General features: G+C 40.1%; 2 protein-coding genes across 2 annotated transcripts; one reads left to right on the top strand and one right to left on the bottom strand.

The window, feature by feature from the left end:
- Positions 1 to 19,695: 19,695 nt before the first annotated feature.
- On the bottom strand, positions 19,696 to 21,696 carry LOC126412453 (ferritin subunit). The gene is made up of 5 exons (XM_050082065.1): positions 21,416 to 21,696; positions 21,050 to 21,168; positions 20,732 to 20,890; positions 20,443 to 20,631; positions 19,696 to 20,013 (listed from the first exon to the last, which is right to left on the bottom strand). Exons 1-5 carry the CDS (start codon positions 21,498 to 21,500, stop codon positions 19,846 to 19,848), a joined length of 720 nt encoding a protein of 239 aa, XP_049938022.1. The 5' UTR covers positions 21,501 to 21,696; the 3' UTR covers positions 19,696 to 19,845.
- Positions 21,697 to 21,772: 76 nt separating this feature from the next.
- On the top strand, positions 21,773 to 27,249 carry LOC126412461 (ferritin heavy chain). The gene is made up of 6 exons (XM_050082075.1): positions 21,773 to 21,928; positions 22,015 to 22,109; positions 22,446 to 22,555; positions 22,640 to 22,798; positions 26,122 to 26,280; positions 26,948 to 27,249. The coding sequence occupies exons 2-6, from the start codon at positions 22,022 to 22,024 to the stop codon at positions 27,110 to 27,112; spliced, it is 681 nt and encodes a 226-aa protein (XP_049938032.1). The 5' UTR covers positions 21,773 to 21,928; positions 22,015 to 22,021; the 3' UTR covers positions 27,113 to 27,249.
- Positions 27,250 to 27,687: the final 438 nt, after the last annotated feature.

Here is a 27,687-nt window from a genome sequence, read left to right as displayed (position 1 = left end):
GATGAAAGTGGGAATGTTTGCAGACGACGTCATAATATGGACCACTGGGAAAAACTGTCAAAACTAAAACCACAAACTGTAAGAAACAGTGAACAAGGCATTAGATATACTGTAAACATGGTCTTTAGATAATGACATGTTCATCAATAAATCAAAAACTGTATATTACTTCTTTTCCCTACGGAACAAAAATTAAAACTTCAGTCAAAAGGCCGACAAGAAAATCATTTAAAAGAGCACCTGCACCAAATATCTGCTGTAATCAGATAACAAATTAAGCTTTGACAACCATGTAGCCTTTATTACAGAAAAATACAAAAAGGATACCAATCCTTAAGAGACTAGCTGGAGCAAATGGGGATGCACTCAGAAAACCTTAAACAAAATAATCACTATATATTGGGTGTCCCTCCAAAAAGCCATCAGGCACATTTCCTCTTATGTTTCGGCAGATATTTGCAATTTCGTTTTTGCAATGTGTAGCTGGAGTCAGCCCAGACAAGTACGTTTCATCACATCCTTCATAAGACGCCAATGTTGTTGTTGTGGTCTTCAGTCCTGAAACTGGTTTGATGCAGCTCTCCATGCTACTCTATCCTGTGAAAGCTTCGTAGTGTATTCATCTCTTGGTCTCCCTCTACGATTTTTACCCTCCACGCTGCCCCCCAAGGGATTTGTGATCCCTTGATGTCCCAAAACATGTCCTGCCAACCGGTCCCCTCTTCTTGGGAAGTTCTGCCACAAACTCCTTTCTCCCCAATTCTATTCACTACCTCCTCATTAGTTATGTGATTTACCCATCTAATCTTCAGCATTCTTCTGCAGCACCACATTTCGAAAACTTCTATTCTCTTCTTGACCAAACTATTTATCGTCCATGTTTCACTTTCATACATGGCTACACTCCATATAAATAAATTCAGAAACGACTTCCTGACACTTAAATCGATACTCAATGTTAGCAAATTTCTCTTCTTCAAAAACGCTTTCCTTGCCATTGCCAGTCTACATTTCATATCCTCTCTACTTCGATCATCATCAGTTATTTTGCTCCCCAAATAGCAAAACTCCTTTACCACTTTAAGTGTCTCATTTCCTAATCTAATTCCCTCAGCATCACCCGACTTAATTCGACTACATTCCATTATCCTAGTTTTGCTTTTGTTGATGTTCATCTTATATCCTCATTTCAAGACACTGTCAATTCCTTTCCACTGCTCTTTCAAGTGTAAACAGAAAGAGTCGGTTTGTTTCCCTTTGTAAATAATATTATTTTTAAATTGAATTTTAGGTGCCCATTCAATAGAGCGCTCCCAAATTAGTGTAGAGCGATACTCATTTTATCGATATGTATTAATAGGAGCAGCAAAACACGAAGAATAACCAGAGCTACAGCAGCGACTGAGCGGCACTGCTGCATGGCATCATCTAGGATACGCGACGTTGAGGTGATTTCGCACATCGACATCAAAGCTCCATCGTCTTACAGCCAATCTGGCTGTCCATCTGAACATTTAGTGGCATTACATCCAATAGGGTAGGCAAAACATCTCTAATAAATAGGAGATAGACCGGTCCTGATAGCCTGCTAGTTATCAGATATGGCCCAAGGATATGGTCATCAATTATCCCAGCCCAGATTGTTAAAACTGACCCTGTGTTGGTGATTTTGAGTCACCTACGCACACGGATTTTCATCGCCCAATCATGTATGTTGTGCAAATTTAATATGCCACCTCCAGTAAACATACACTCGTCCGTGAACAACTCCAAGTTCGAGAATTGTGGGTGTTTATCTGTAAACATGTCGCACTGCTGCCATCAACGTTACTGCACTGGCAGAACACACAAGGTCCACGGTAGGATGCGCCCAAGGGCTGTGTGATCCGTACATGTTGCACTGCTGTCAACAACGTTACTGCACTGGCTGAACACACAAGGTCCATGGTAGGATGCGCCCAAGGGCTGTGTGATCCGTACATGTTGCACTGCTGCCATCAACGTTACTGCACTGGCAGAACACACAAGGTCCACAGTAGGATGCGCCCAAGGGCTGTGTGATCCGTACATGTTGCACTGCTGCCATCAACGTTACTGCACTGGCAGAACACACAAGGTCCACGGTAGGATGCGCCCAAGGGCTGTGTGATCCGTACATGTTGCACTGCTGCCATCAACGTTACTGCACTGGCAGAACACACAAGGTCCACGGTAGGATGTGCCCAAGGGCTGTGTGATCCGTACATGTTGCACTGCTGTCAACAACGTTACTGCACTGGCTGAACACACATGGTCCATGGTAGGATGCGCCCAAGGGCTGTGTGATCCGTACATGTTGCACTGCTGCCATCAACGTTACTGCACTGGCAGAACACACAAGGTCCACAGTAGGATGCGCCCAAGGGCTGTGTGATCCGTACATGTTGCACTGCTGCCATCAACGTTACTGCACTGGCAGAACACACAAGGTCCACGGTAGGATGCGCCCAAGGGCTGTGTGATCCGTACATGTTGCACTGCTGCCATCAACGTTACTGTACTGGCAGAACACACAAGGTCCACGGTAGGATGCGCCCAAGGGCTGTGTGATCCGTACATGTTGCACTGCTGCCATCAACGTTACTGCACTGGCAGAACACACAAGGTCCACGGTAGGATGCGCCCAAGGGCTGTGTGATCCGTACATGTTGCACTGCTGCCATCAACGTTACTGCACTGGCAGAACACACAAGGTCCACGGTAGGATGCGCCCAAGGGCTGTGTGATCCGTACATGTTGCACTGCTGCCATCAACGTTACTGCACTGGCAGAACACACAAGGTCCACGGTAGGATGCGCCCAAGGGCTGTGTGATCCGTACATGTTGCACTGCTGCCATCAACGTTAATGCACTGGCTGAACACACAAGGTCCACGGTAGGTTGCGCCCAAGGGCTGTGTGGAGTAAGATAGCGCATGCGCAGGAATGATACTACGCTCAGGTCGTCCATCTGCAGTATACAGATGGTTAAAGGTTTGCGTACCTTCTGTAGTCAGACATCAAAACGAAATGGAACAAACTGTCACAACCGTTCGTTCTCAGACTTCGATGTTGTCCAGTGCCCAAACTGTGCATTTCCGGATATGGGTTCCTACTTGAAAACTGATCAGGTTTCCTTCCTGCACAACATACTTAGCGTTGTCAACCTCTTTTTGGGACGCCCTAAATATATAAACTGTTACGAAATATCGAAGTGAAAATTTGATTTAGTCAACACAAAAACAGATAAACGCTTTAGAGAAAATGCAGTACCAAGCACTTCACCTCATAACCGGAGCAGTCGAAACCACATCCACTGTTGCCGTGGAGCTATATACAAGAACCCCTCCGGTAACAACAGAAATCAAGAAGCAAGCTGTAAGTACATTCATCAAAATGAAACCCTCGCAGAAAGCAAATTGGACCGACATCTGCCCTCCGAGCTCTTCAAAAACACAAACAACACCAATAGAAACATGTAAAGAGACACTGAACAGCTTAGGTATATCTACTGAGGATCCCAAAAAACTTTCAGTCATTTACCTTAATTAAATGGTCATAAAACAAACTGTGGAACCATAGATCGCGCCCTCACCAGCGTGTCACAGTTGCAACGAAAACGCAGGCTTTCGACAGATGCCGGTAGCGGTCACGTGTGGACCGACAGGTGCTAACACGCGCGCCTGCTGAACTACGCCTCGAGTGGCTCCGACCATGAGCACCCTCTGCTGCCATGGTATACGCTAGGAGGGCTGGCGGCACCTGCGTGGCTCAGTCTCAGTCGCAGCCTTTGACAGTGCTGAATCTTAGTCAGTCTTTGACGGTTCGCTAGTGTATTAGTAGTGGGAGCCTCTCACTGCACGACACTATTTAGTTTTGTAATAGCTGTGCTGTATTGCGTTTTGTTCCTTTGTAAAGTTTCTTTACAACGCTCGCAGCAAGCTACAAGTTAAGCAAAACCTCTGTCTGTTGTTTTTATGTGTTCACGAATCATTTATGTTCCTGTTCAAATCTCTTACGATGACAGCTGCTGCACCACTCAGTGGCCCATCTCTCCTTACTGTTGCATGCAATATAGTACACATCAAAGAGCAGTATTTGTTTGTAATACATCGTGAGAGAGAGATGCGGTAGAAATCTTATCGAGTTCTCTATCGGATGAAGTTAGCGGAGCTCTTATTGTTCGTAATTTTTCTCTGTTTAATGTTACAGAATAACGGTGATAGAACGTTGTAGTGATAGACGTGAATGGACCCTGAGGAATGCGGAGATGCTTCGGACTGCAGTATCTGTATGATGTTGAGTCTTCCTGATTTTCCCGATAAGAAACAACACAGTAACTGTTCGTACTGTCTTTTTACTACCTCGTGTTGCGGGAGCAGGCTTCGCTTGGCGCTCACCTTACACGTTGTACACGGTTGGCAGAGCTGCGACAGCATGTTCCCATTTCCACTTAATTGTCAAAACACGGTCCTGTCGCACTAACTCAGCTTAGCCTGTTTATACACGGGGTTGTAGAATGTGAGAGAGACAGCTCTCTCCGACTTCTGCTCAGTTATTGTTTAAATTAGAACGATCCCATGCGCAAAGCTGCAGGGATGGCAGGGCAGAGTCTGAGGAGCTGTTACAAGATCCATAAGGGCTATCTAAAACCACAGCGGAATTTTACTGTACCACACAGGTTCGAAGAAGGTGACTCGTTTCGAGATATGAGAGTGCCACGAATATGATTCACTACTGGCTGTAATCATTAAAGGACTTCTCCGTAGGACCCAACGCAGATATGTGGTTGATTGGAAAGACTTGATTCCAAATCGCAGACAGCATTTCTACGAGAAAGCGTAATACTAGTGTATATTTCTTACGACCTCAACCAGCACACCATCTACTATATGTGTTCATTCTCAATCAACCATTGCCTATAACCCAGTGGATATGTCGCAGAACCTCTGACGTGGTATCAAGACAGAATGCGTTATCATCACTTTCTACATTCAGTGATTTTATGTAAAGGTTACACTGTCGGTGACGTGCACCCTGGTTCCACTAATATTTACAGTTTCTTCTATTGCACGGTTCATCGATGCTTTAGACACAACCGTCAAGGCACCTAAAAGTATTTTTATGTACTTGGGATGGTCCATCAAATCACAAAACGTTTGAGCAGCCTTTTTTCCTTTTCCTATTGCACGCATTGCATACACTAACTTCAAATTCACATCTTATGAACTATGCACAACGTTCGAAGTCATTTTCGAGGTAGATTTATTGCATGATCTGCAGAGAAGAACTAATTTTGACGCTAAACCCTTCCTGTTACTTTGTTGTTCAGTTATTTCCAGACAGCCAACACTATCACATTGTTTGCATTTCACCACTTCCTTTATCAAAGAAGATAAGATGCCCACACCAACAACAACAAATCCACTACAAACAGCGTCATTGTTAACACAAAAATTTGAATCACCAGGAGACGTGCCATGTGGGAGTTTCTTCCCTGAAGAACGGATGGTCCGCAGCTCGCGGTCGTGCGGTAGCGTTCTCACTTCCCACGCCCGGGTTTCCGGGTTCGATTCCCGGCGGGGTCAGGGATTTTCTCTTCCTCGTGATGACTGGGTGTTGTGTGATGTACTTAGGTTAGTTAGGTTTAAGTAGTTCTAAGTTCTAGGGGACTGATGACCATACATGTTAAGTCCCATAGTATTAAAAAAAAAAAAAAAAAAGAACGGATACTTAGGTTACTTTCAACAGTGTGGCTTACTTTGTTTCCTTTTATCGAATTTCTTGATGTCTGACATTGTTCGTATTTATTGCACACTAAAGGATATGTACTTCCAGAAATATATGTAGCACTTGGGCAACAAACATTCAGTAATACATGAACAAACGGCATCAGCGAAACAAAAGTAAATACTAGCAAAGATAAATCATTTACAGACACTAGAAACCTGCACTGTTATCAACATATGCAATGTATCATACGTATAATCGCTGGAAACAGAAAGTTCACAGTTCTTTTCGAAATAATACTGGTTTCTGTAACAGAAATAAAGGGGGCATGGCGGCATACGTGCCCGTAACTTTAAAATTTGGTATATATAGGTCATTTGAAACCCAAAAAGCATATATCAATGTAATCAGGAAAGGCTATAGAATTTAATAAAGTCATAATAAAATTTATATTTTTCCACCATTGATAAGTACCCTGTATCCTTAAAAAGGTTGTGTCCACTGCACCACAGCAATTGTCTGTGTGACGTCGGAAGGCGAGAACAGCTGATACAGTTTTGCGAGGACGTAAAGTATAATTTTTCTCAAAACGACGATTGTGTAACGACAAGATCATCGAAAATAGTTACAATAATTGCCATTTATTGCGATCTGAACTATATTATAAGCAAAAATGTAATGCATAACAAAATAAACTTCAAACTCAAACCGATATCATTATATTTGTTTGACACCTGCTTCTACGCCATACAATTTTTTAAATTTGTATAATGCGCGTGTTTGGGTGTGTTTTACTGCAGTTCAGTGTAAATCACTATGCGTAAAAATGAATCACTGGTAGCAAACACTAGTGCAGAAGACTATCGTAAAAATTGTCAGTCATATTTTTCGGTGTCAGCAGGCATACGAGTTTAAACTAATTCGTTCGACATTACAGTGGGAGAACGCATTTATGATCCACTGAAGAAGCTATGTAGCAATTAATCATCTTCTGTGAATAGCTCGGTGGAATGCTGTCTGATAACGTCGAAAACCACCGGTACATCGACAGGTAACCATCCCTTTCATTTTTAAGGCGTTGTCCAATTCGTGCCATGAAAACTACAGGTGTTTAGGTGTCTAAATATTGGAGCTTTTGACGAATTTATCCAGCCCCATTCTCGCGAGTAGTGCAACAGGCTGGGAAAAGCTTAACTTCCCCTTGCGCAATGTGTTGAACGCAATAGTCTGAATACTTCACAGGCTACATATTCCTAATCAATAAAAGCTACGAAGTTCTCATGTACAGTGCATGCAATTGGTGTAGACAACAACGTTTTTAATCCATGAGTCCTTAAAACCAAGAAAGATCGTTACTTTACTTTGTTTCAAAGTCTACATCGTAATACCATCTACTGTCTGAGTCTATGTCCGAACCATCTGATTGCAAATTAAGATGATACGTTCAAGGCTTTTATCCATCTTCACTTCCCTGTGAAAGTCTTATTTCCGAAAATTTTCACCCTGATACACAGTGTACTCATGCTGCAGGGGAATGCTGTCTATTGCTTCATGCACAAGCATGTCAGTGTTAACTTGAGTGTTTTATTTTTTTCCCCACATAACTTGTAACCTGTGCGCAAATTAGTTCTATCGGATTATACTGACAGTAATATATGAGTAAAAGCAAAACTTTGTGACCATATTCACATGCAAGGAAGTCAAATTTGTTCATTCTGTCGTGTGACTTTTGTAAATTACGAGCTCCAGGAGTTCAACATGAGTCTCGTTTATATTGTCCGGAATATTTTTATTTTCCAGCCAGACCACAATATCCCCTTTCCTGGTGCTCGTGCTTGGTAATTTTTCTGCAACAGCTGAATGATAATTGGCGCGGTAATTACAATGACCGACTTCGAAGCTAGGTATGGCAAGAATTGTTCAGTGAATCACCTATCCGAGAACCTTTTGCTAAGGGAACTTAAAAATCGCCAGTACCATCACTCATTTTCCAGCAGGTATTCATGGAATGATTCTGATTCACCCATGTTTCCTATACGCTGTAGAACCACCTCCTCCTGTTATATCGCGCGTCTTTGTAACGGACATGTTTCATGCTGCTTCTATGAGACTTCTTTCAATTAAAACTCTCTTCTTAACATATTAGAAACGAATGTACATTAAAATTATTTGCATTGACGAAGCGCTACCTTTGAAGCCAATTTGCTCAGGCATAATTGTAACAAGTTTTTGTGATGTTGGGTATTCCCTTCTTGTATACATTTCAAATACGGAGCGCTTTCAAACATCATCGTCAAAACCACCTATTTGTGTTACAGGTTTCTTGCGATTTCGATAATCTTCAGGCGACACGAAAATAAATTTTCCTGAGGTTTTTACATCTCCGACACTTTTATTTACCATTTTCTATATAGTTCTCTTGCCGACACGTGCTTCTGCAGTTCGTTCTTGAGTCTTCAAAATGTCAAAAATAGAAGTATCGCTTTCAGATTCACATTTGAAAAAGTTATAAATCCGGGACATAAACCTTCTTGACTGCTTGTGAAGCATCTACATCAACATGATTACTCTGCAATTCACAATTAAGTGCCTGGCAGTGTTCATAGAACCACCTTCAAGTGATATCTCTGCCATTCAACTCTCGAACGGCGTCAGGAAAAACGAACGCTTAAATATTTCCGTGCGAGCTCTCATGTCTCCTAGTTTATTGCGATGATCATTCTTCCCTCTCCTCTCCCGAGCAGAAAGCTGGCGACTGAAATTTCATGAGGAAATCCTGACGCAACGAAAAAAGCCTTTGTTTTGATGATTGCCACCCCAATTTGCGTGTCATATCTGTGGTAGTCTCTCCCCTATTTAGCGAAAATCCAAATACGCTGCCCTTCTTTGAACTTTATCGATCAATCCTATCTGCTGTGGATCCCATACCTGACAGCAATACTCCAGAAGGGGGTGAAAAAGCGTAGTGTAACTAGTCTCTTTAGTAGACCTGTTGCACTTTCTAATTGTTCTACCAAAAAATCGTTATCCACGTGATAGCTGCATTTTAAGTTATTCGTAATTGTTGTTTTTGTTGTGGTCTTCAGTCCTGAGACTGGTTTGATGCAACTCTCCATGCTACTCTATCCTGTGCAAGCTTCTTCATCTCCCAGTACCTACTACAACCTACATCCTTCTGAATCTGTTTAGTGTATTCATCTCTTGGTCTCCCTCTACGATTGTTACTCTCCACGCTGCCCTCCAGTACTAAATTGGTGATCCCTTGATGCCTCAGAACATGTCCTACCAACCGATCCCTTCTTCTAGTCAAGTTGTGCCACAGACTCCTCTTCTCCCCAATTCTATTCAATACCTCATCATTAATTATGTGGTCTACCCATCTAATCTTCAGCATTCTTCTGTAGCCCACATTTCGAAAGCTTCTATTCTCTTCTTGTCTAAACTATTTATCGTCTATTTTTCGCTTCCATACATGGCTACACTCCATACAAATACTTTCAGAAACGACTTCCTGACACTTAAATCAATACTCGATGTTAACAAATTTCTCTTCTTCAGAAACGCTTTCCCTGCCATTGCCAGTCTACATTTTATATCCTCTCTACTTCGACCATCATCAGTTATTTTGCTCCCCTTTCACGCCCCTCGACTCTAATAACTGCCATCTGGTTTCTGTACAAAAGTAAATTGCCTTTCGCTCCCTGTATTTTACCCCTGCCACCTTTAGAATTTGAAAGAGAGTATTCCAGTCAACATTGTCAAAAGCTTTCTCCAAGTCTACAAATGGCTTATTAAACTGATAGTTCGATACCGTGATAGTCGTGCAGTGGTTAACGCAGAGGCCTAGTACGCAGGAAATTGCAGGTTCGAGTCCCGATCCAATACACATTTTTCCGCACGAAGTCCCATTGCAGCTGATATCATTAGTTCCTTCCCTTTCATTTCCTTTCCCCGCCTTCTCGCTTTAGTTTACAAAACTAAACAAATATACTGTAAATACTGTGCTAAAGGAAGTAGTTACATGAGGCGATAAGCTGATGATAATCCACAGGATCGTCGATGAGGTACCTTATCCTCGAAGAAATACTTGAATATTTTTAGGGTGTAAGACCCAATTCGAACCAGCCATTTACATACTTTTTGACTGAAAGTATTAGGCATACTGTATTAACTTTATTAACTGTATTAAAGCATTGACTTTGAGATATTGTTTTTATTTAATGAACCCTGACCCTTATTCAAAGTAAGCTTAAATTAGCTATTTCACTTATTAATCAAAGCGCTATTACTGTGCGACAGCAATATTTTATGTTTTTTTTCCTTTAATGATAGTTTAGGATTTATTTAAATATAATTTAACTCTTTTCAGAGCTATATATTCACTGTTCTGTGATAGTCTATAGGCATGATTATTACTGTAAATTAAATTAGCTTCTTGCGAAAATACCGTGCGTGTTTATGTTTTGTTTCTTTCTTCAAAGACAAAAAACGTGTCAGGCTTGTCGAGTTTCCCAGAGTGTCGAGTTATCGAGAGTCCAGTTTTCAGGGTTCTAATGTTGATCATATTACTCTAAAATCCTTAAAAAACTTTAAAACTCGCTATTTTTCATGTAAAGTTTAGAAAATTTCCCGGGACAAGACCCCCAGTATGCCCCCCCCCCCCCCCCAAGATTTTCTCGTAAGTCGGCGCCCCTGTATCTTCGCGAAATTTGTAGATTTTTTCTAAGCACATTTCCGCCAACACTTTCAATACCTTGAAGTTTTTGTTCTTCTCATTAACGCACAGAAATGTGTCTTTGCAAAATCGGAGATTTCTTTTCTGGGGATCAGGGTCTCCTGCAGTAGATTGGCACCACTGAAAGAAAATCTCTCAGCTATTCAAAATACGTCGTGCCAAAAAATGTTCAAATGTGTGTGAATTCCTAAGGGACCAAACTGCTAAGGTCATCGATCCCTAGGCTTACACACTACTTAAGCTAACCTATGCTAAGAACAACACACACACCCATGCCCGAGGCTTTTATCGTCTTTATTTACCGCACATTGTGGTGGTGCAACAGCCTCTCAGTCTGCTCCTCACTGGTAAAAACAGTTCCGGTAGCAGAGAAACTGAGTGGTCTGCGGAAGTGTGTAAGGCGTTCGAAGATTTGAAGGTAACGCTGTCTAAGGCAACATTGCTAAGACATCGCATGTTCGTTGTACCGATTGGAGTGTTTGTAGATGTTATCCATGTGGCAGTGGCATTGCATTACCGCAACAGATTCATGGATCTTAGCAACCCCTTGGCATGTTTCTCCAGGCTTCTCACAGAGGTGCAATCTAAATGGATCTCTAAAGACAGAGGACTTCTCGCTGTGTACCTCGCTATTAGACACTTCTGACCCGTCTAAGAGGGCCATCAGTTTGTTGTGTTTACGGACCATTGGCCTTTTACTTCTGTTGTACAGTGACCAATTGAACTTATTTCGCTATGTCAGTGCTGACCTGCAGAATTTGTGGCACAGTTTACAACAGACATTCGACACAACAAAGACAAAGATAACACCGTGGCTGACAGCCTTTCGAGAAACGTAGGTAGCCAGCATAGCAATGTAGATTTGGCGAAGATTGAAGATAGCCATACAACAATAGGTCCTTGACAGAGCACCTACACCGCTTCACCTGACTCATGTACTGGTCGATGGATCTACAAATAAAATGTGGTGTGACTGAAGTGGCGATAATTCCCGGCCTCTAATCCCACAAAACGCCGCCGAGAGCTCTTCAGCGCTATTCACATCTCACACAGTGGCACCAAAGCAATGGCCAAACTTGTGCAAGCAAAGTGATCCGGTCAAGTGCAAAGAAAGACAGGCACATGTGGCTCGCTCCTGTGTATCGTGCCAGAAGAACAAAGTTTCAAGGCATGCAACCATTCAGAATTTTCCTCTTCCGACGACACGTTTTGTACATATCCACCCGGACCTTGTTAGCCTGTTACCATGTATAGACGATCCCCATTACCTGCTAACAATCGTGTCGACCGTAATACCAGGTGGTGTAGCAGCCCTTTTTCTGTTTTCACTTTTTCGTCTAATAGGTGAAAGTTTGATTTTATTTTTTACACATTGACTGTCATTGAAGGGTTTTACTTTTATTTAATACTGTCCCGGCTAAGTATCAGTTTGATTACTTTTAAAACCCAACTCTGAGAGAAAAAATCTTTAGTAGCTTTACTACCAATGTTTACAGACGACGATACTTTAACCTTTCGTTCAATTGTTTTAGTTACGAATCGCTAGTTTGTTCTTGGCATAGATCACGTAACCTTAACGTTTATTAATCTAAGTTAAATTAATGTTCAAGACTTGTATTATGTTTCAAATTATCAACGTCAGTTTATTGACAAGAATTATTAATAAAAAGGTTCACTCATACAATCTCATTCAAAGAAGTTCTTTAATTAGATGTCTAAGTAGGATTCCGCTAGCATCAGAGATGTTAGATAATACTTGTCACTTTCGGTAAATAAGTTATTTCTATTCAATATCCGCAAACTGTCATTAACTATGATCACTAGTCGCCTGAAGTTTCCCACTATGACAATTCAAAGTCCGAATCCGGTTAAAATTCTCAACTCAGTAAAGCGTTTAAATATTCACACGAATTGACATTAAAGCCAAAGAGATTACTATTCACCATCCCGTTTATCTAATCTGATAAATGTCCGGTTGACAATCCTCAAAAACAATCTCGTCACGATCTATTCTTGATCCCTGTTTAATAAAGTCCCAATTGTTGTTCTCTAAAGCTGTACGTCCTAAATAACTTCCGAACTAGAATAGACTAGAGACTGGAGTATCGTAATTATAACATATGGCTATTTATACTTTAATAAACACTATCTTTGGTGTCCCAGACCTACGTTCTATGAATATAATATTGATTTTCTTACGTATTGTAATAACTAATATTTTCTACTGTTTTCCCCCTTCCCATGTTTCTAAAATTTATAATTAAATTTTCCTTTTCTTTTCTTTTGCTTTCTATACTAGATGTTTCCCTCTATTTGTTTTTTATTTATTTTTCGTAATTACTACTTGTGGAGGGACTTGGGTCATTTTGTGAATTGATATTTTAAGGACATGGGAGCTATTTTTGTTTTTTCAACACCGAGAGGCGCTGTAGGTGTTACAGTGGCCAGAAGCCATATCACTAGCAGACATCATAGCTAAATCCATCGCCAAGGCACTTGTGAATGTCTGGTTTTCTTGCCCTAGGACTCCTCTCACAATTACCAAGGAATTGTAACACTGTGCGACAGAATTAAAGGATCACGTTCCGAATAATGGCTGTCATTGCGAAGCATAAGTGTGAAATTTGGTGCCTGCAAACTTCCTGTGTAGTGGCGCAAGAGCGTGGCGCCCTGTGACGTCCCCCCTCGGGCTCGGCGATGCTTCAAATAGCAAGGTGTCGACACCTGCGGAAAAAAAAGGCTACAGCGCGGAAGTTAATGTGACCTATAAGGTGGCTTAATGACGTGACGTTGGCACCAAATTTCACGGCGATTCTGCCCAACGCTACTGTGGACGTGTCGTCACAGTCTATCTCACCCAAATTTCAGGCCTTCTTTTGACGTATCTGCGATGGAGGTGAGGATCGATACATCCAGCATTGAAATCATGTGGTGGCCGTGGAAGACATTTCAGATACACAGCCTTTCAGAATCAACAACAAAAGACCTCAGGGGGTGGCATAAAGGGGATCAATGAAACCACCCCTTTCCCCAGAGCGTTGATTCCTACACATTCGTGGTCGAAAACGAGTTTGCAGTGCGATAAGCAACAGTAAGATGTTCTTGACAACCTTTGACATCCTCGGATGTTTCAACACTTCTCTAGAGGCATTGTGGGGTTGCACCCCTTTGGAGCGCAGCACAGTCACAATTTTTGCTCTTGTGTACAGGCTGGAGCTACTAGCAACGTTTCAAGACCATTCGATGAAATCGGAACGTAATACGAAACAGCAAAGGATACTGATGCCATTTCAGCCGTCCTGTGACGTTATCTCGAGGGAGTGCAACATTAACAAGTAAGTGAATAAAGCGCCAAAAGATCCCTCTAAGATCCCCCAGTTCGGTAACACCCTCGGTGTCATTCACGCACCTTTGTTGGCCGTGTAGCAAACGTACCTGTCAGACATCAATTCAGCCTGGCAGCTGCTCTAGCGTCTCAGGCAGTTCTTTCGACACCCCTTGGGTACAGTTTGCTTGCTTGCATTGAAGTGCTAGAGCAGCCGTCACGCTGAATTGGTGTCGGAGTTTCCAATGGATACATTTGTAATATATTTAACAAAGTTTGGTGGATGGTTGGAGGCTGCTACATAAATAGATGATCTCAGAGGGACCGCTCTCCGTTTTATTCATGCACATGTTAATGTTACACTCCCCAGCGATCACGCCACAGGAGGGTGGAAAACAGTAGGGCTGAAAAAGCATAAGTACCCTTTGCTGCTTCGGATCATGTTCGAATTTCGCCAAATGGTTTTGAATGGTCCCTAGTGGTTCCAACCTGTAAGCAAAAGCAGAGACTGCGATCTCTCTGCACTCCAAAGGCGTGCAACCACATTTTGTGGGCGGTGCGGTTCTAAAACGTCCTTGGATATGGGTTCAAACATCCGAGGGTGTCACGAGTTTTAAAGGTTATCAAGAACATTTTCTTATTGCCCATCACACTGCGAACTGCCACTTTAGACTGCGAAATGAGTGGAAATTAGCGCCTGAAGGGAAGGGGTGGTTTCATTGACGCACTTTATGTCAACCCCTGCGACCTTTTCGTGTGAATTATGAGCGGCAGCGTATCTGAAATGTTTTCTCCAGCCACCTATAGATTTCAATGCTGGGTGTCGCGGTTCTGATTTCCATCAAACACACGTCAAATGAAGAAGTAAAATGTGAGTAAGAGAGGCTGTGACGACCCTCTCATCGCGTGACACATCCATGGTGGCGTTGGGCGGAATTGGGGTGGGATATGATACCAATGTGACATCATTAACCCACCTTACAGCTCACGTCAACTTCTGAGCTGTGGCCTTTTTTCGCTTGTGTCGACACCCGCTGTTTGAAGTGTTGTCGAGTCCTCAGGGGAAGTCACAAGCCGCCACGTATTTGCACCATTACAGAACAAGATTGTAGGCACTTGTGGGCAAAATTACAAACTTACGCGTCACAATAACATACAATTACGGGGTGTCGAAAAAGTGATCCTTTAATATAGTTGCATAGCATATTTAATGAGTTACTTAACCTTTATGGCAGCCACCATATTCGCACTAAGATCTTCAGCCCAGTTAATGAAAGTATGGATGAGGACATGCATCGCTCACTGAAAATTATTCACATGTGCCACAAAGAATCTAGGATTGATACATTGCTGTGGGCTATGCTCGTTCTTCAGATGATTGTGAAATAAGAGTTGTCCTGTTCTCCAGTACACCTAGTATTCGGCAAACAGCTGTGAGTACCTGACGATTTTATTGCACCATTTCTACCAGCAGCATACCTGTGCAGTGGCCAATCTGCTTTTCTCCAAAGCCAGAGTTACACATCCGAGAACTATGCCCTCAATACCTGGAATGCCATGAACACTGCCCTGAGTTCAATTTCAAAGAGTTGACCACATCAGCACCTGCCTGGCTGTGTGGTGATGCTGTACATCCACCTTTCACTTCTCCGTATTCTGGCCCATACAAAGTTATATCAAGACGAACAAACACTTGCATCGCCCAAAAGGGTGGCATGAATAAGACTGTTTCAGCTGAGTAACTTAATCCTCTTTCATTGACAATTCAACAAATGAACGGATATGCACAGCAACCACTTCTGTCGCAGCTTGTAACACCTGCGTTGAAGACACAGCTACTTCCTACCTGAATCCTGCTATGCCTTTGGCGACACACGTGAGTAGACACATCAAATACAAGTCCTCAGATGACCCCAATGCACCAGGTTATTGCATAGATGGAAAGCAGGAGGATAGCATTGACCGAGTGACTGATAATCAAAACACTGCCAACATACCTACATACGGGCATGTGCTTGCTATCAGTCGCTTGCTTCTTCCATGCATGATTTCTTCGAGAAAGGCACCGAATTAAGTCCCTGCTCCAGCAGCCTACCAAGGGCAGGAGTTAGTGGCATGAATTGGTCGTCACCCCCAGAGTCGTCAGGGAAGTCAGAAGAAAGATGAAGCACAATGCACTGTTGGTCCAAGCTTTTCGAGGGAGTGCTTATTCTTGTTGTCTTGTAAAGTCATATGTTACTAGCAATCTATCTAAAGTGTATAAATCTTCAGCATATCATTATCATATTTTACCATACATCATTCCTCATTTGCTGTTAGGAAAACGGTAAAGCTTAAACCCTACATGGTCATCTAACTCTAATACACCCTTTTATTTCCTTTTGAGGGGTCAAGGAGGGTTGCCAGTGCTGCACAAGCATTGGGCATTGGGTTTTGTGTTCAGCTGTCATCCAGTACCATCATGAACAATACAGACACTACATGGCACTGAAATATACTTATCGCACTGGCATTTAACGTTGCTATTAGGACATATGCAATTAACTGCGGGCCCAGTTTTGTTTGAAAGCAGAGTTCAGTAACTCACCAACCCTCTACTGTTCCTCCATCATCAGCACCACCATATTGCCTTACAGTATGTACCGGGAAGAGTAGTTATAATTGCAAAGTATTTTTGTTCTTCCATGATATTGTACTGAACCCAATTCACCATCTGCATACCTTTCTAGATGACATCTTAGGTGCGCTGTATTCTTGCACTCAGCCTCATGATGTCAACTGAGGAGCTGCTTGACTGATTAGGTGTGGGTACCACAATATTGTGTTATGTCAGTGCATAAACCAACTGACACATAATTATCTTTTCTGAAAGCCTGCAAATTTCAGCTATAATTTTGTGAAGGGTGGTTTAATTTCCAATAGACAATATGAGGCTATGTGAACAGGAATGACAGTTCTACAACAAATTAGGGATAGGCCAATTCATAGTAGCAAGCTGTCATCTTCAGCAGTAGACCTCAGGTATAGCCCCAACATTTCTAGCTCTTCAAATAAATTCTTGGGTAATGGTTAAATGTTTAAGGGTTCTCATCAGATTCATGTGCATTGAGAATTACTAGGAATTCACATTATAGCCAGCCAATATTTAAGTGTTTCACACAAAATTAGGAAATTTCTGAATGCTTGTGAAAAGTTTTTGAGTAAGTTTATAGGCTCAATAGAATGACATACTACAATATGGTGACTTGTGAACTGTGTAATACTGAAGGAGGAAAAAAATGGAGGCTATGAAGATATAACAATAAAGAGGCTTCAAAGTGTCAAGTAATTGTGGGAAAAATTTGCCACCTTACCTGAACTTTTTTTTAATGTACTTCAATTCTCATGGTCTCAGATTAACAGGCACATGTGCAGAGCTGCTGTGTTCATGGACCAAAGGTGAAGGCTGTGGCTCAACAGCATCTCTATGAAGTGAGCAGTAATCCATCCTATCCATACTGTTGTTAAATATTAAAGTAAAAATACTTAATTAAGAAACTGTATGCCAATGGCTGAACACTTACAGCAATTCTGGTATCGTCTACCCTAGTTTCTAGGTTATTTAAAGTCCTCCCAATATGCCATGTAACAAATGTTTTTGACAGACCAACTTGGAGCAGAGAGACAACATGATCCAGTGGCACAAGTTTGGGATGATGACTTAAAGAGTGATAGTAAGGGTATTAGTCTAATACATTTTAACTGGGGTAGGTCATATATATGTTCCCAGACATTTCACAACACATTTGAAGCACAAAATAAAATACTGTTTCTCGATATTCTGTTAAGTAAATTTTCATGAAATTAATCATTTCATCTCTCTAAAGCAAAAATTGCCTAGTGCATCTGCAATTCTCTTATCTTTAACACACTGATTGCTGTGCACATATTGATGGATATTTCACTTCCTTTGCCATGAGGCTTTACTACAGATGCTGGTGCACACATGGTGTCGGGCTCTGCTGTGGTCTCATATCAGTCAACAAAAACACACCTGGTTTGAAGCCAAGTCTGTTTTGAGTAGTTGTCCACTAAAATTTAAAATCTGCTGTTTTCTGCAGTTTAACTGCCCATGTACCACATTTGTATTCACCAGTGCTTAATACAAAGTACAGTCTCCTAGCAAAGTAGTTATTAGTATCCGGAGGAGATATGTACAAAGTACAGTATTAAAAATAAGGTAAGATGTTTGCTTAGCCATACATTCAGACAACACAGGCACAGGTCATTATGAATTTTGTGTCTAATAAGAGCACAATTTCAATTTGATATACTCAAAAATCATCTAACAATGGAAAATGGATATGAGGTATCTAGCACATTGATAATTTCTCAAGCATTAAGTGTGGATATAGTTTACAAGCAGCAATGAGCCACTACTCTTGCCACAGGCTGCCACTTACAATTGATCTGCACCTCCTCGACATTACTGACTTATGTTATATGCAGGGCTTGACTGGAGATATAAGTTACAGGAATGGGAGCGTGAGGTGGCCATCCATTAAGGAGAGGCATTTTTGGTGCTGATCTGGTGAGACAAGTCATTTACATTATCAGAGTTTCCAGACAGGGGCTGGAGCCACAAAAAGAATACAGAGTGGTAATCAGACAATCAACAGGTTGTGTCCCTATGTAGCAACTTTTATTTTTAATTTTCAGTTTTTATGTTACCTACAATGCATACAAATCAAAATAATGCTCAGTATATCATAAACCATGTGAAAAAGGCACAAAGAAATTTCAAATCACAAGTAACTTTTCAGAACAGAATTGTAATTTAAGTGTTAAGGACTTTGTTATGCATGGTTTGCTACCAAACTGTCCATCGAGAGTGTATGTTTTATAAATACAAACCATGTGTTTCTATATGAACCTTAACAGAAGATAAAAATAACTGTAAAAACACAGAGTTTATAACATCTGCAAGATGCCAAGAAAACTGCTTCAGCTGTTTTTATGATGAATACCACCTTAACACATGTAAATCATCTGTAAAATAATGAAAGTAATTTTATGTACGAAATTCTTACGTGCCCTCTACATTCCCATCCACGAAATTTGCAAACCCAAATTTTCCTTTGCCTTTCCTAGTAGTCTCCTACAGAAGTGTAAACGCAGTATACTGAGCTTTATTTCAGCTTATTTGTAGGCCTAGTTGAAGTAACAAAAATTGAAAATTAAGTTTCGACACAGAAATTCAATCTCACAACCTTCGCATTACCATTCTGTGCCCACTCCACTGCACTGCACCAACCACTTCCTGGAAACCATACTAACAAATGGCCAATTTATCATTCAACCTGTGTAAAAATTGCTCTGTTCCTAAATGCCTGGACACCCGAGCATCTGCTTTCAGTTTCATTTCTGACCAAACCCTATGTATACCAAAAATTATGATGAAACCTATGACAAGTGGGTGCAATTCCTTTGTTAGTACAATCATGTGATAGGGTCTAGACACAAACATTAAGATTTCAACTTTGTGATTGGCTGTTAATTTTATGTTTTTGCTGCTGGAGTGGATTTCTTGTATTTCACACATTTTTTGTATTGTTGAAAATTAACATATTAGAGTTCTTGTATTATATTGCACAACGGTGTTGGCACCAATTAAATTCAGTTCTAATACCACTATAACAGGTCATTGAGTTGCATTTTTTGTGTTACAGATGAAACAATGCAATTACCTCGACTGAGTAACAAGTAATGGCACTTTGCTATTTCACACCTGCACCACACTGAAAATTCATTGGGGTGGGGGGGTAGGGGCATTCCAAAATGTAAATTTTACCCAAAAGACATAATACAGCTTTGCATTATAGGTGTGATTAAAAATATATACACAGTGCAACTTTAAGAAAACTTTATTGTTTTTAATGTTATTTACATTACTACTAGGACTCTCAGATGCAGCTAAAACATTACCAGTAACTTTACAATAAGGTGACAAAACTGTTCACATCTGCAGGTATAAAAATTTGTTCTTAATTGCAGCAACTTAACCAAAAGCAGGCACCTCCCCACTCAATAATTTCTTATCAAACAAAAATTCTCCAAGAGGGCCATGATTTTCTATCATTTTTCCAAGTGTGTACAATTTTCCAGCAAGGTCACGTTGACTGTGATACTGCTCTTCAAGATAAACCCCAGTGAGGTAATCCACCAGCTGGAAAAGAACCAAAGAGCATGCTATAATATCCAATGTCTTACGATTTTTGTGTAGCTCGGGAATGAACAATCACATGGTAGGAAACTTTGTTAATATATACATTTACAGCTCTAAGAATTTGAATAAATTTTTGAATGCATAAATCAACTTAAAAAAATGCTGAAGGTATGTTCAGAATACATGGAGAACAATGGTTTTTATCTTCCACATAAATTAAAGAAATATTTCATCTACACTGCTTAATATTTCCGAAAGAATAAAGTCAAGACTGGCAATTCCAAACGTTCATGAATTTGAAAATAAATGTACTATGCACATTTTTTAATTATTTGCTTACACAATATAGCACTGCCAAAATATTCTACAACAGCTTTTAACCCACAATTTCTGTTCATGAAGTAGGTAGTTTAAACAAACAATACATACATGATAATCGTTGAATGACTCTTTTGCTTTACGACCTGGCTTATTGCCAATACCAGGTTTCTGACCCTTGGTCTTGGGGGACTCGCATTCCTTAATCACTGATGTTATGGCAACAGTTACATTTCCCTCAAGTTCAAGTGCGTCCTTCAAGGCTTTGACACCATCCCTCCACTCCAGCTTTTTTGGTGGCTGTAAATTTTTTCTTGTATAGTAAACTTACAAAAAAAATTCCGTACAAAATCTCTCAAAAACATGAGATATTATAGCACAAAGTAGTTTATGTACTTACAGATACTACTATAAGACTCTTTATATCCTCCAGCGTTTCACCACGCATTAGCAAATAATCTATCAGCTTGATGGCATGATCACGTTCCTCTTTTGCGCTATCGAAAAACATCTTGGCAAATCCTGGCCTGTTGACGGTATCTCTTGAAAAATATGCGCCCTGAAAATAAAATGAAAAACCATTACTCTTTTCGGTTACAGAAGCGATACCTTATAAACATGAACATTTATTTCATGGCTGCTGAATATGAAACAACAGTCCGATACGAGCAGTGTATCCCAAATGTTTTATATTTCCATTCATGATGCTTCAACTCACCATTGCTACGTACGCCATGGACGCATTGACTTCCCTTTGTATTTGTTCTTTCACCATGAACACACACGGTTCCACCATGTCAACCCACTGCGTTGACCCATCACTGAATACAGCAGAGCCTGCAAACCGAACGTTTTTCGTAAACCCATACCTAACAACATTAACTAGGCCTACAAGAAAATTATGGACCAACACAGTAAGTACAACAACATTTCACGGGGTTTACATTCGACAACACTGACAAAATTTCTCAGTAATGATTAATATTTTGTAACTACATAAATTCAACAAAAAGCCACAGTCGCAAAACACGAAATACACTTGTTAAAGAGCACTTCGAGTCACGTTGTTTTATGTTATACTCACATGACAACGGAGATTGCGAAGTGACGAAACCGAAAAAACCGAGCAGTGCCACACCAACACTGACCACTTTCATACCACTCGCCATTGCCAAAATATTTGATAGTTTCACAATTATAAGACGAAATGAACTCCAAGCTAATTCACACGCTGGGTTTTTCGTTGAGCTCGCTAGTCTACCTTTACACACACTGGCATAGAAGGCGACTACGCACACTACCTAAAATGTTCTTTAGTTATAGTCACATTCGACCACAGCGCACAAGCTCCATTGCACGATAACAACTGTGGTGGGGGAAAACAGAGGGCAGTCGTTATCTGCTGTACTGCGCAATGCGCAGAGTGTCTACTGCGCATTGGTTGAAAATCAAGTGTTGCTACGCCAGCATTGGTTAAATGAAGACGAGCGAGTTGGGAGATCTGTAGTTAGTGGAAAGAACGCAAGTTGTAACCAAGTAAAGTGTAATTTCGTGGTGAACGGGACAATAAATCAGGTTGAAGGCCTACTTATTGTTGGTAAAGTGTTGTTCAGTTATATGATACTTGCAGTATTATTTAAAGCTAACACGTTGTCTGTGATCTTGGTAATATTCATATTTTAGGTTCATCATGAAGGTATTTGGCGTGTTCATCTGCCTTCTTTCAGCTGCATTTGCTTCGCAGTTCTGTTATGATAGTAAGATCTGTAGCGGAAGAGGTAAGAGGATATTTATTACATATGAATAATTCTCACTCTGGACTTGTGTATCGTTCTTACCAAACGCATTGGTATGCATTTTATTCAGTGAATCATTTGTGGTTTAGAAAATTTATACCTTGTTACAATTTTGCTACTATAAAATGAGTAAGAGAATTTTAACGAATTTTTTGGGTGTTTATAGTGGTGACACGCTACGGTAAACATTGAATTGTTAATATTTTGTGCTGTAATAGTGCACTATGAATTATAAACTTTAATTACAGATGGTAGTTTCTATTTTTATACGTCTACATTACTTATTCGTAATTTAACACTGTTTCTTTCATTTCCAAGATGACTTCACCACCTGCACAGCAAAATATGGAGAGTTTCCTGCAATTGAGTCAGAACTTTCACGCTACATGAACATACATTTCAATCACAGTTACCAATATCTTCTGCTGGTGAGTGTTATTGTGTATAATCTGTCTTTAAAATTAAGGCAATGCGTCTAACAAATTCTTCGTCTAACAAATTCTTCTTTGCAGTCTTCGTACTTCAAGAATTTCGAGAAAAACAGACATGGTTTTGAGAACTTGTACCGCAAGTTGTCTGATGAAATGTGGGAACAATCTATTGATTTGATAAAATATATTACCAAGAGAGGTGGCGCAGTGAAATTCGACCCGATACCACGGAAACTTGATGTAAGTTACGTGTAAGATCTCTTTGTTTACATAGGGGGAATCTTTATTTAAATGGTGATCCTTCTTCGCCACCAGTCATAATTTGACCCATATGCCTGTTTCGTAAGATTTATGAAACTGGTCAGTTTCCTTTAATCTCGACTGTCACATAAGCGTTACAAAATGTTCAATAGCTATACTTAACATACTACGCTGTACCGTAGTTTTATGAATTCGAATTTGTAACACAGTGAAAGTTGAAAATACCGTGTAAATGGTTGTATTGGCTACATGTTAACATGGTTCATAATGCTTACTGCTCCATAGTGAGGGAATATTTTGGATACATAAGTTTCCTAGGATCCTTAAAAGTGGAAGCAAATTATTTTTTTTCTCTAGGAATAAATTTTGTTAATGTCACTTAGGGGTCTGGTGTAAACCTTTCAGTTGGACACCACTCTGGTGAAGGGGACTAAAATCAAATAAGGGGACTAAACAATGTATCTTCTCTTCAGTATTCAAAGGTGAAGGCTGAGGATGCGGCAAGGCTGTCACATTTCGGCCTTTTGCGAGATAGGTGTGTAGTTTTAATGCAGTTATGGCCATGTAAACATTAAATACTATAATACAGTCATATCTCCAACCAATTGGAACTTCATTGAAATGCTCACAAAACTTAAGGAACTTAAGACTTTTTTTACGACATTCTCTGGACACAAAGGTTTACATAAAAAACCACTAGGCATATCTGCACGAGTAGAAGCATTACCTTGAGTTACCATAAATGGCATATCGAAGAGTATCTTGAGGATTAAACGTTAAAAACTATTAGCTAGCTAACATAGAGCAGAACCAGCAAGAACAGTCTACTAGCCATTAGTAGAAGACATTGTATACATAATGGACTTGGTTCAAACTCAGTTATAGCAACAGCAATTTCAGATAGCTTTAATTCTTTTTAAATGATGGAATTTGGCAATCCATTCTGTGTTCAAACTACTTCAAAAAGTATCCATATACTTAAGCTTTAATTTAAATACATTAACTTAGCATTTCAAATAATGCCTAAATGCTGTATGTGTTCCGCTTACCATTTTCCACTTAGCAAATGCTCCCTCACAAATTAGCATTGACTGCACAATCGACATCACTTAACATGGACATGCCAATAACAAAATGAAAGAAAATAGCTGGTAGTTAAGTCACACAAATGTGCACATGGAGCTGTTAAATGTGTAATGTTGGTGGCATTTATTGTATGTCAGAAATTGAAGGCTCATACTTCCTACTGAATTAATGTCCGGGATACCATAAACAAATTGCTCTGGTGGTTATGAATTTAGTTACTGACTGACCTCTACAGTGCATGTAATGTCAGCTCTAATTCTTGACTGACATTACAAAAGCTGGCTTTACTGCTACATGTTTCGTTAAATTTCGCAGTAGAGGCATAGTGTGCTGATGGTGGCAACAACCATTGATGCTGGCATCTGCAATGTTCTTATCAACTCAATTTTACAAGGGTAATTAAATGTACCGAGTGGACAAAGGTATAGACAAGAACCCGTCAGTCGTAAAGTAGGAACAGCACTAATTATTTACTTCATGGCTGGTTGTCGCCAACATCAGTGCACTACACTACCACTGATAAAAGTAAAATTTTACTGCCTGTTTGTATGAACTCTTTACAAAGGTATTTAGCAAATATTTTTCACTTACACAAATTTAAGTAAATGTTTCTATCCATATAGAAATGGATCTTGTGTAGTAGGTACATGTTTCAGGATTTGTGGAAAATTTAAAAACCTTCCTAAAACCCTATAAATGATCCACTGCCTAACTTCATAAAAATTAGGATAAATTGTAGAAGGGGGCTTCAGTTCATTAAGAAATTCAAATTGAAAGGACTCTGTTCAATGATACAGATGCATAGTTGGTAGCAGATTCTCATCATAAATGGTGATAAAAACTGCAAGAAACTTTATGTAAAAAGTTTCTGCACTTGACAGTGGCAGTTATTTGTTATTCAGAAGTTCTTAATAGTGCTTTCAACTTGCCATTACCTCCGTACCCACTCAAGAAACTAGACAGCCAGTCCCCTAGTGGGTATTAGTTTCAAAACTTGTTGCATGATTAAAACACACACATTTTTCTTAATTTATTTGCCACTTAGTACAAGGGTGAGTCACACGAAAACCTTCAATTTGTGAGAAATCAAAATTTCACACTGTTATCCTGTAAGTTGGTAAGTGTGCTACAAATTGTGCTGAATGGCCTGTAGGTAGCAGCATAGAGCAGATGCGCGCGCGCACACACACTGTTGCAGTATTTAAGTATAAAGATAGCCACCCCACTTTCAACTTGCAACAGCGAAGAACAACATTCTGTTATTCGGTTTTTGTGTAGAGAAAGTGTCAAACCTATTGAAACTCATTGACAGATGAAGGTTCATTACAGTGATGCACATTTACAGATTAGTCGTGGGTCAGCACACCACATTGTGCATGATGTGCTCCAGTTTCAGAAAGTGTCTACAAGATGGGTGCCACGTCAGCTGACTCTCTGAAATGAGAGAACGACGTGTTGATGCTTGTGAAGAACTTCTTTGACACTTTGAATGAGAAGGTGATGGCTTCCTTGCGAGAATCGTTACTGGGACGAACCCTGGGTTCACTTCCACCAACAGGAAATGAAGGTAACGAGCAAGGAATGGTGCCATTCCTCATCACCAAACCAAAGATGTTTCAAACAGAACCATCAGTGGGGAAGGTTATGCTGACTTTTTTGGGACAAAGTGTCATTTTGGAGCATTACATGCCTAGAGGGACAACTGTCACCAGTGCATCATACACAGATCTAAAAAAAAAAAAAAAAATCTGTGGCCTGCAATAAAATCAAAGCGACGTAGATTGCTGTCAGCAGGTGTCCTTATGCAAGCAACATGACAATGCAAGGCCCCACACTGCCCGTGCAACAGTTGCACCAATCACAGACCTGCATTTTGAGTGTCTTCCTCATCCACCATACTCACCAGACCTTGCCCCCAAGTGATTTCCGTATGTTTGGACCATGCAAAGACACAATGGGAGGAAAGAAGTTCCATTCTGATGAAGAGGTATGCCAAGCGGTGCATGAGTGGTTGTGCAGACTACCAAAAGAATTTTTTTCTAGAGGAATCTATGAACTTCGTAAGCACGGGAGGACTTGCATTGAGCGCGGGGGAGATTATGTTCAAAAGTGATACAGCTTTTTACCATTTCTGCACAATAAATATTGAAAAAATATTTAAGGTTTTCATTTGACTCTCTCGTAATCTCAGTTTTCTATTAATTGGAATTTTCTAGTTCCCAAGTGACAACTTGAATCTGAATGAAATGGAGAGCCTTGCAGTTGCCTTGGATGGCCAGAAACTACTCGCAAATGAAGCAAATGAAATACACCGAAGAGTCACAAAGAATGTTGTACACCACAGTGAACCTAGTCTTGCTGCTCATGATGCTGAGGTAAGTGGTTTGGTTAAAATCTGTTGACAGTATTTTTAATTCAGAATAAAATTAATAATTAAATAGGACTACATCTGGTTGACATGTACAGCTCCATTGCAGTATTTTACTTCTAAAATGTTGTGCTAAATTGTTGCCAAAAATATTGTAAGGGCATTGCTTAATCTGTATACAAAGTATTCTTGGTAATTCAATGTGGTTATATTGAAATGTCATACAGTGCATCTTTCTTTACATAGGCAAACTGGAAATTAAGAATAGTTTTCATGGTGGGTGCTTTTAGTTGACTATATCCTTACTCTGCAAACCATATTTGTATGTGGCAGTGAGTCTGCTGTAGACAGTTGATAGAGCAACATTTAGAGTAGTGTGAATTTTTGTATGGCATAAAATCTTGTGCTTTATGCTTCTGTGTTTCATGTGAAACTCCAAAGTTGGAAACAGGTTGCAATGGCTCCCTTTTCTTTACTCATTTCTTAGTGATTCAGTGACAAATACTGTTGCTGGTACTAAGTTTAATTTGGCAGCTTTATTAATGTTACTTTATAATTTTCATCAATTCTTTTCTCAGAAAAAGATGACAAGACTTAACAGATCTCCAATGCAGAAAACATTCTACAAGAATATTGTCATGCTTAATATTTATAGAATGTTCTTCCTGTTACAGGTTGGCTCCTACCTAGAGAATGAATTTGTCCATAAACTTGCAGAGCGCATTAGGGATCTATCAGGCTATGCTAACGATCTGATAAAATTACTTGCAGAGGACAAACAGCCAGAGCGCAGTCTGTCCCTTTATCTCTTTGATGAATATTTGCAGAAAGCTTTGTGAATGGTTTGAAGTATCTGCACGACTTCAGTTTATCATAAAATTGTATATTCCTATTGTACTGTATAGCATAGTTAGCATTTGGTCAAATTGTAAGTGTAAAGTGAGTTATGGACATAATAAATTTTAATTGAACCATAGGTGTACTGAATTCAGTTATACAAACTGGTGAATGTAAAGTGTTCATATGTTCCAAAACTAGTTATTAGCTGGTTAAATTAAGATTTGCTGAGAAGAGTAAAACATTTGTCAGTTGCATTCATCCAAGCAGTGAATGAAAGTATTAAACTCTAGTCAGATGATAATGGTCACTCCTAAACAATTTAAAGTGTAAGTAATAATGCCAGGGTTGCCACAAATTCGGAGAAATCAGGGAATTTCAAATGTCTGCGAAATTTGAAAAGAAAAACTGGCAATCATGTCTTAGGAGATGAAATGGTTTCTTTACTGTGTGTGTGTGTGTGTGTGTGTGTGTGTGTGTGTGTGTGTGTGTGTGTGTGTGTGTGTGTGTGTGTGTGTGTGTGTGTGTGTTTGCTTGCTACGTTCACTTGTGTTTACGTGCCACAGCAATGCCTCTG

Source organism: Schistocerca serialis, chromosome 1 (assembly GCF_023864345.2).
Source record: "Schistocerca serialis cubense isolate TAMUIC-IGC-003099 chromosome 1, iqSchSeri2.2, whole genome shotgun sequence".
Classification (NCBI taxonomy): Eukaryota; Metazoa; Arthropoda; class Insecta; order Orthoptera; family Acrididae; genus Schistocerca; species Schistocerca serialis.
The sequence above is the reverse complement of the archived record's forward strand: the minus strand, read 5'-3'. Positions and strand labels throughout refer to the sequence as shown.

What these genes read in the sequence shown, in the direction of transcription:
- LOC126412453 (XM_050082065.1), bottom strand. Translation starts at nt 21,500, where the DNA reads ATGGCGAGTGGTATGAAAGTGGTCAGTGTTGGTGTGGCACTGCTCGGT. An exon ending in TTCGCAATCTCCGTTGTCAT is followed by an intron (nt 21,169 to 21,415) that starts GTGAGTATAACA and finishes TTCGGTTTGCAG; the next exon opens with GCTCTGCTGTATTCAGTGAT. An exon ending in CCATGGCGTACGTAGCAATG is followed by an intron (nt 20,891 to 21,049) that starts GTGAGTTGAAGC and finishes TTTTATTTTCAG; the next exon opens with GGCGCATATTTTTCAAGAGA.
- LOC126412461 (XM_050082075.1), top strand. Translation starts at nt 22,022, where the DNA reads ATGAAGGTATTTGGCGTGTTCATCTGCCTTCTTTCAGCTGCATTTGCT. An exon ending in CGATACCACGGAAACTTGAT is followed by an intron (nt 22,799 to 26,121) that starts GTAAGTTACGTG and finishes GGAATTTTCTAG; the next exon opens with TTCCCAAGTGACAACTTGAA. An exon ending in TTGCTGCTCATGATGCTGAG is followed by an intron (nt 26,281 to 26,947) that starts GTAAGTGGTTTG and finishes TTCCTGTTACAG; the next exon opens with GTTGGCTCCTACCTAGAGAA.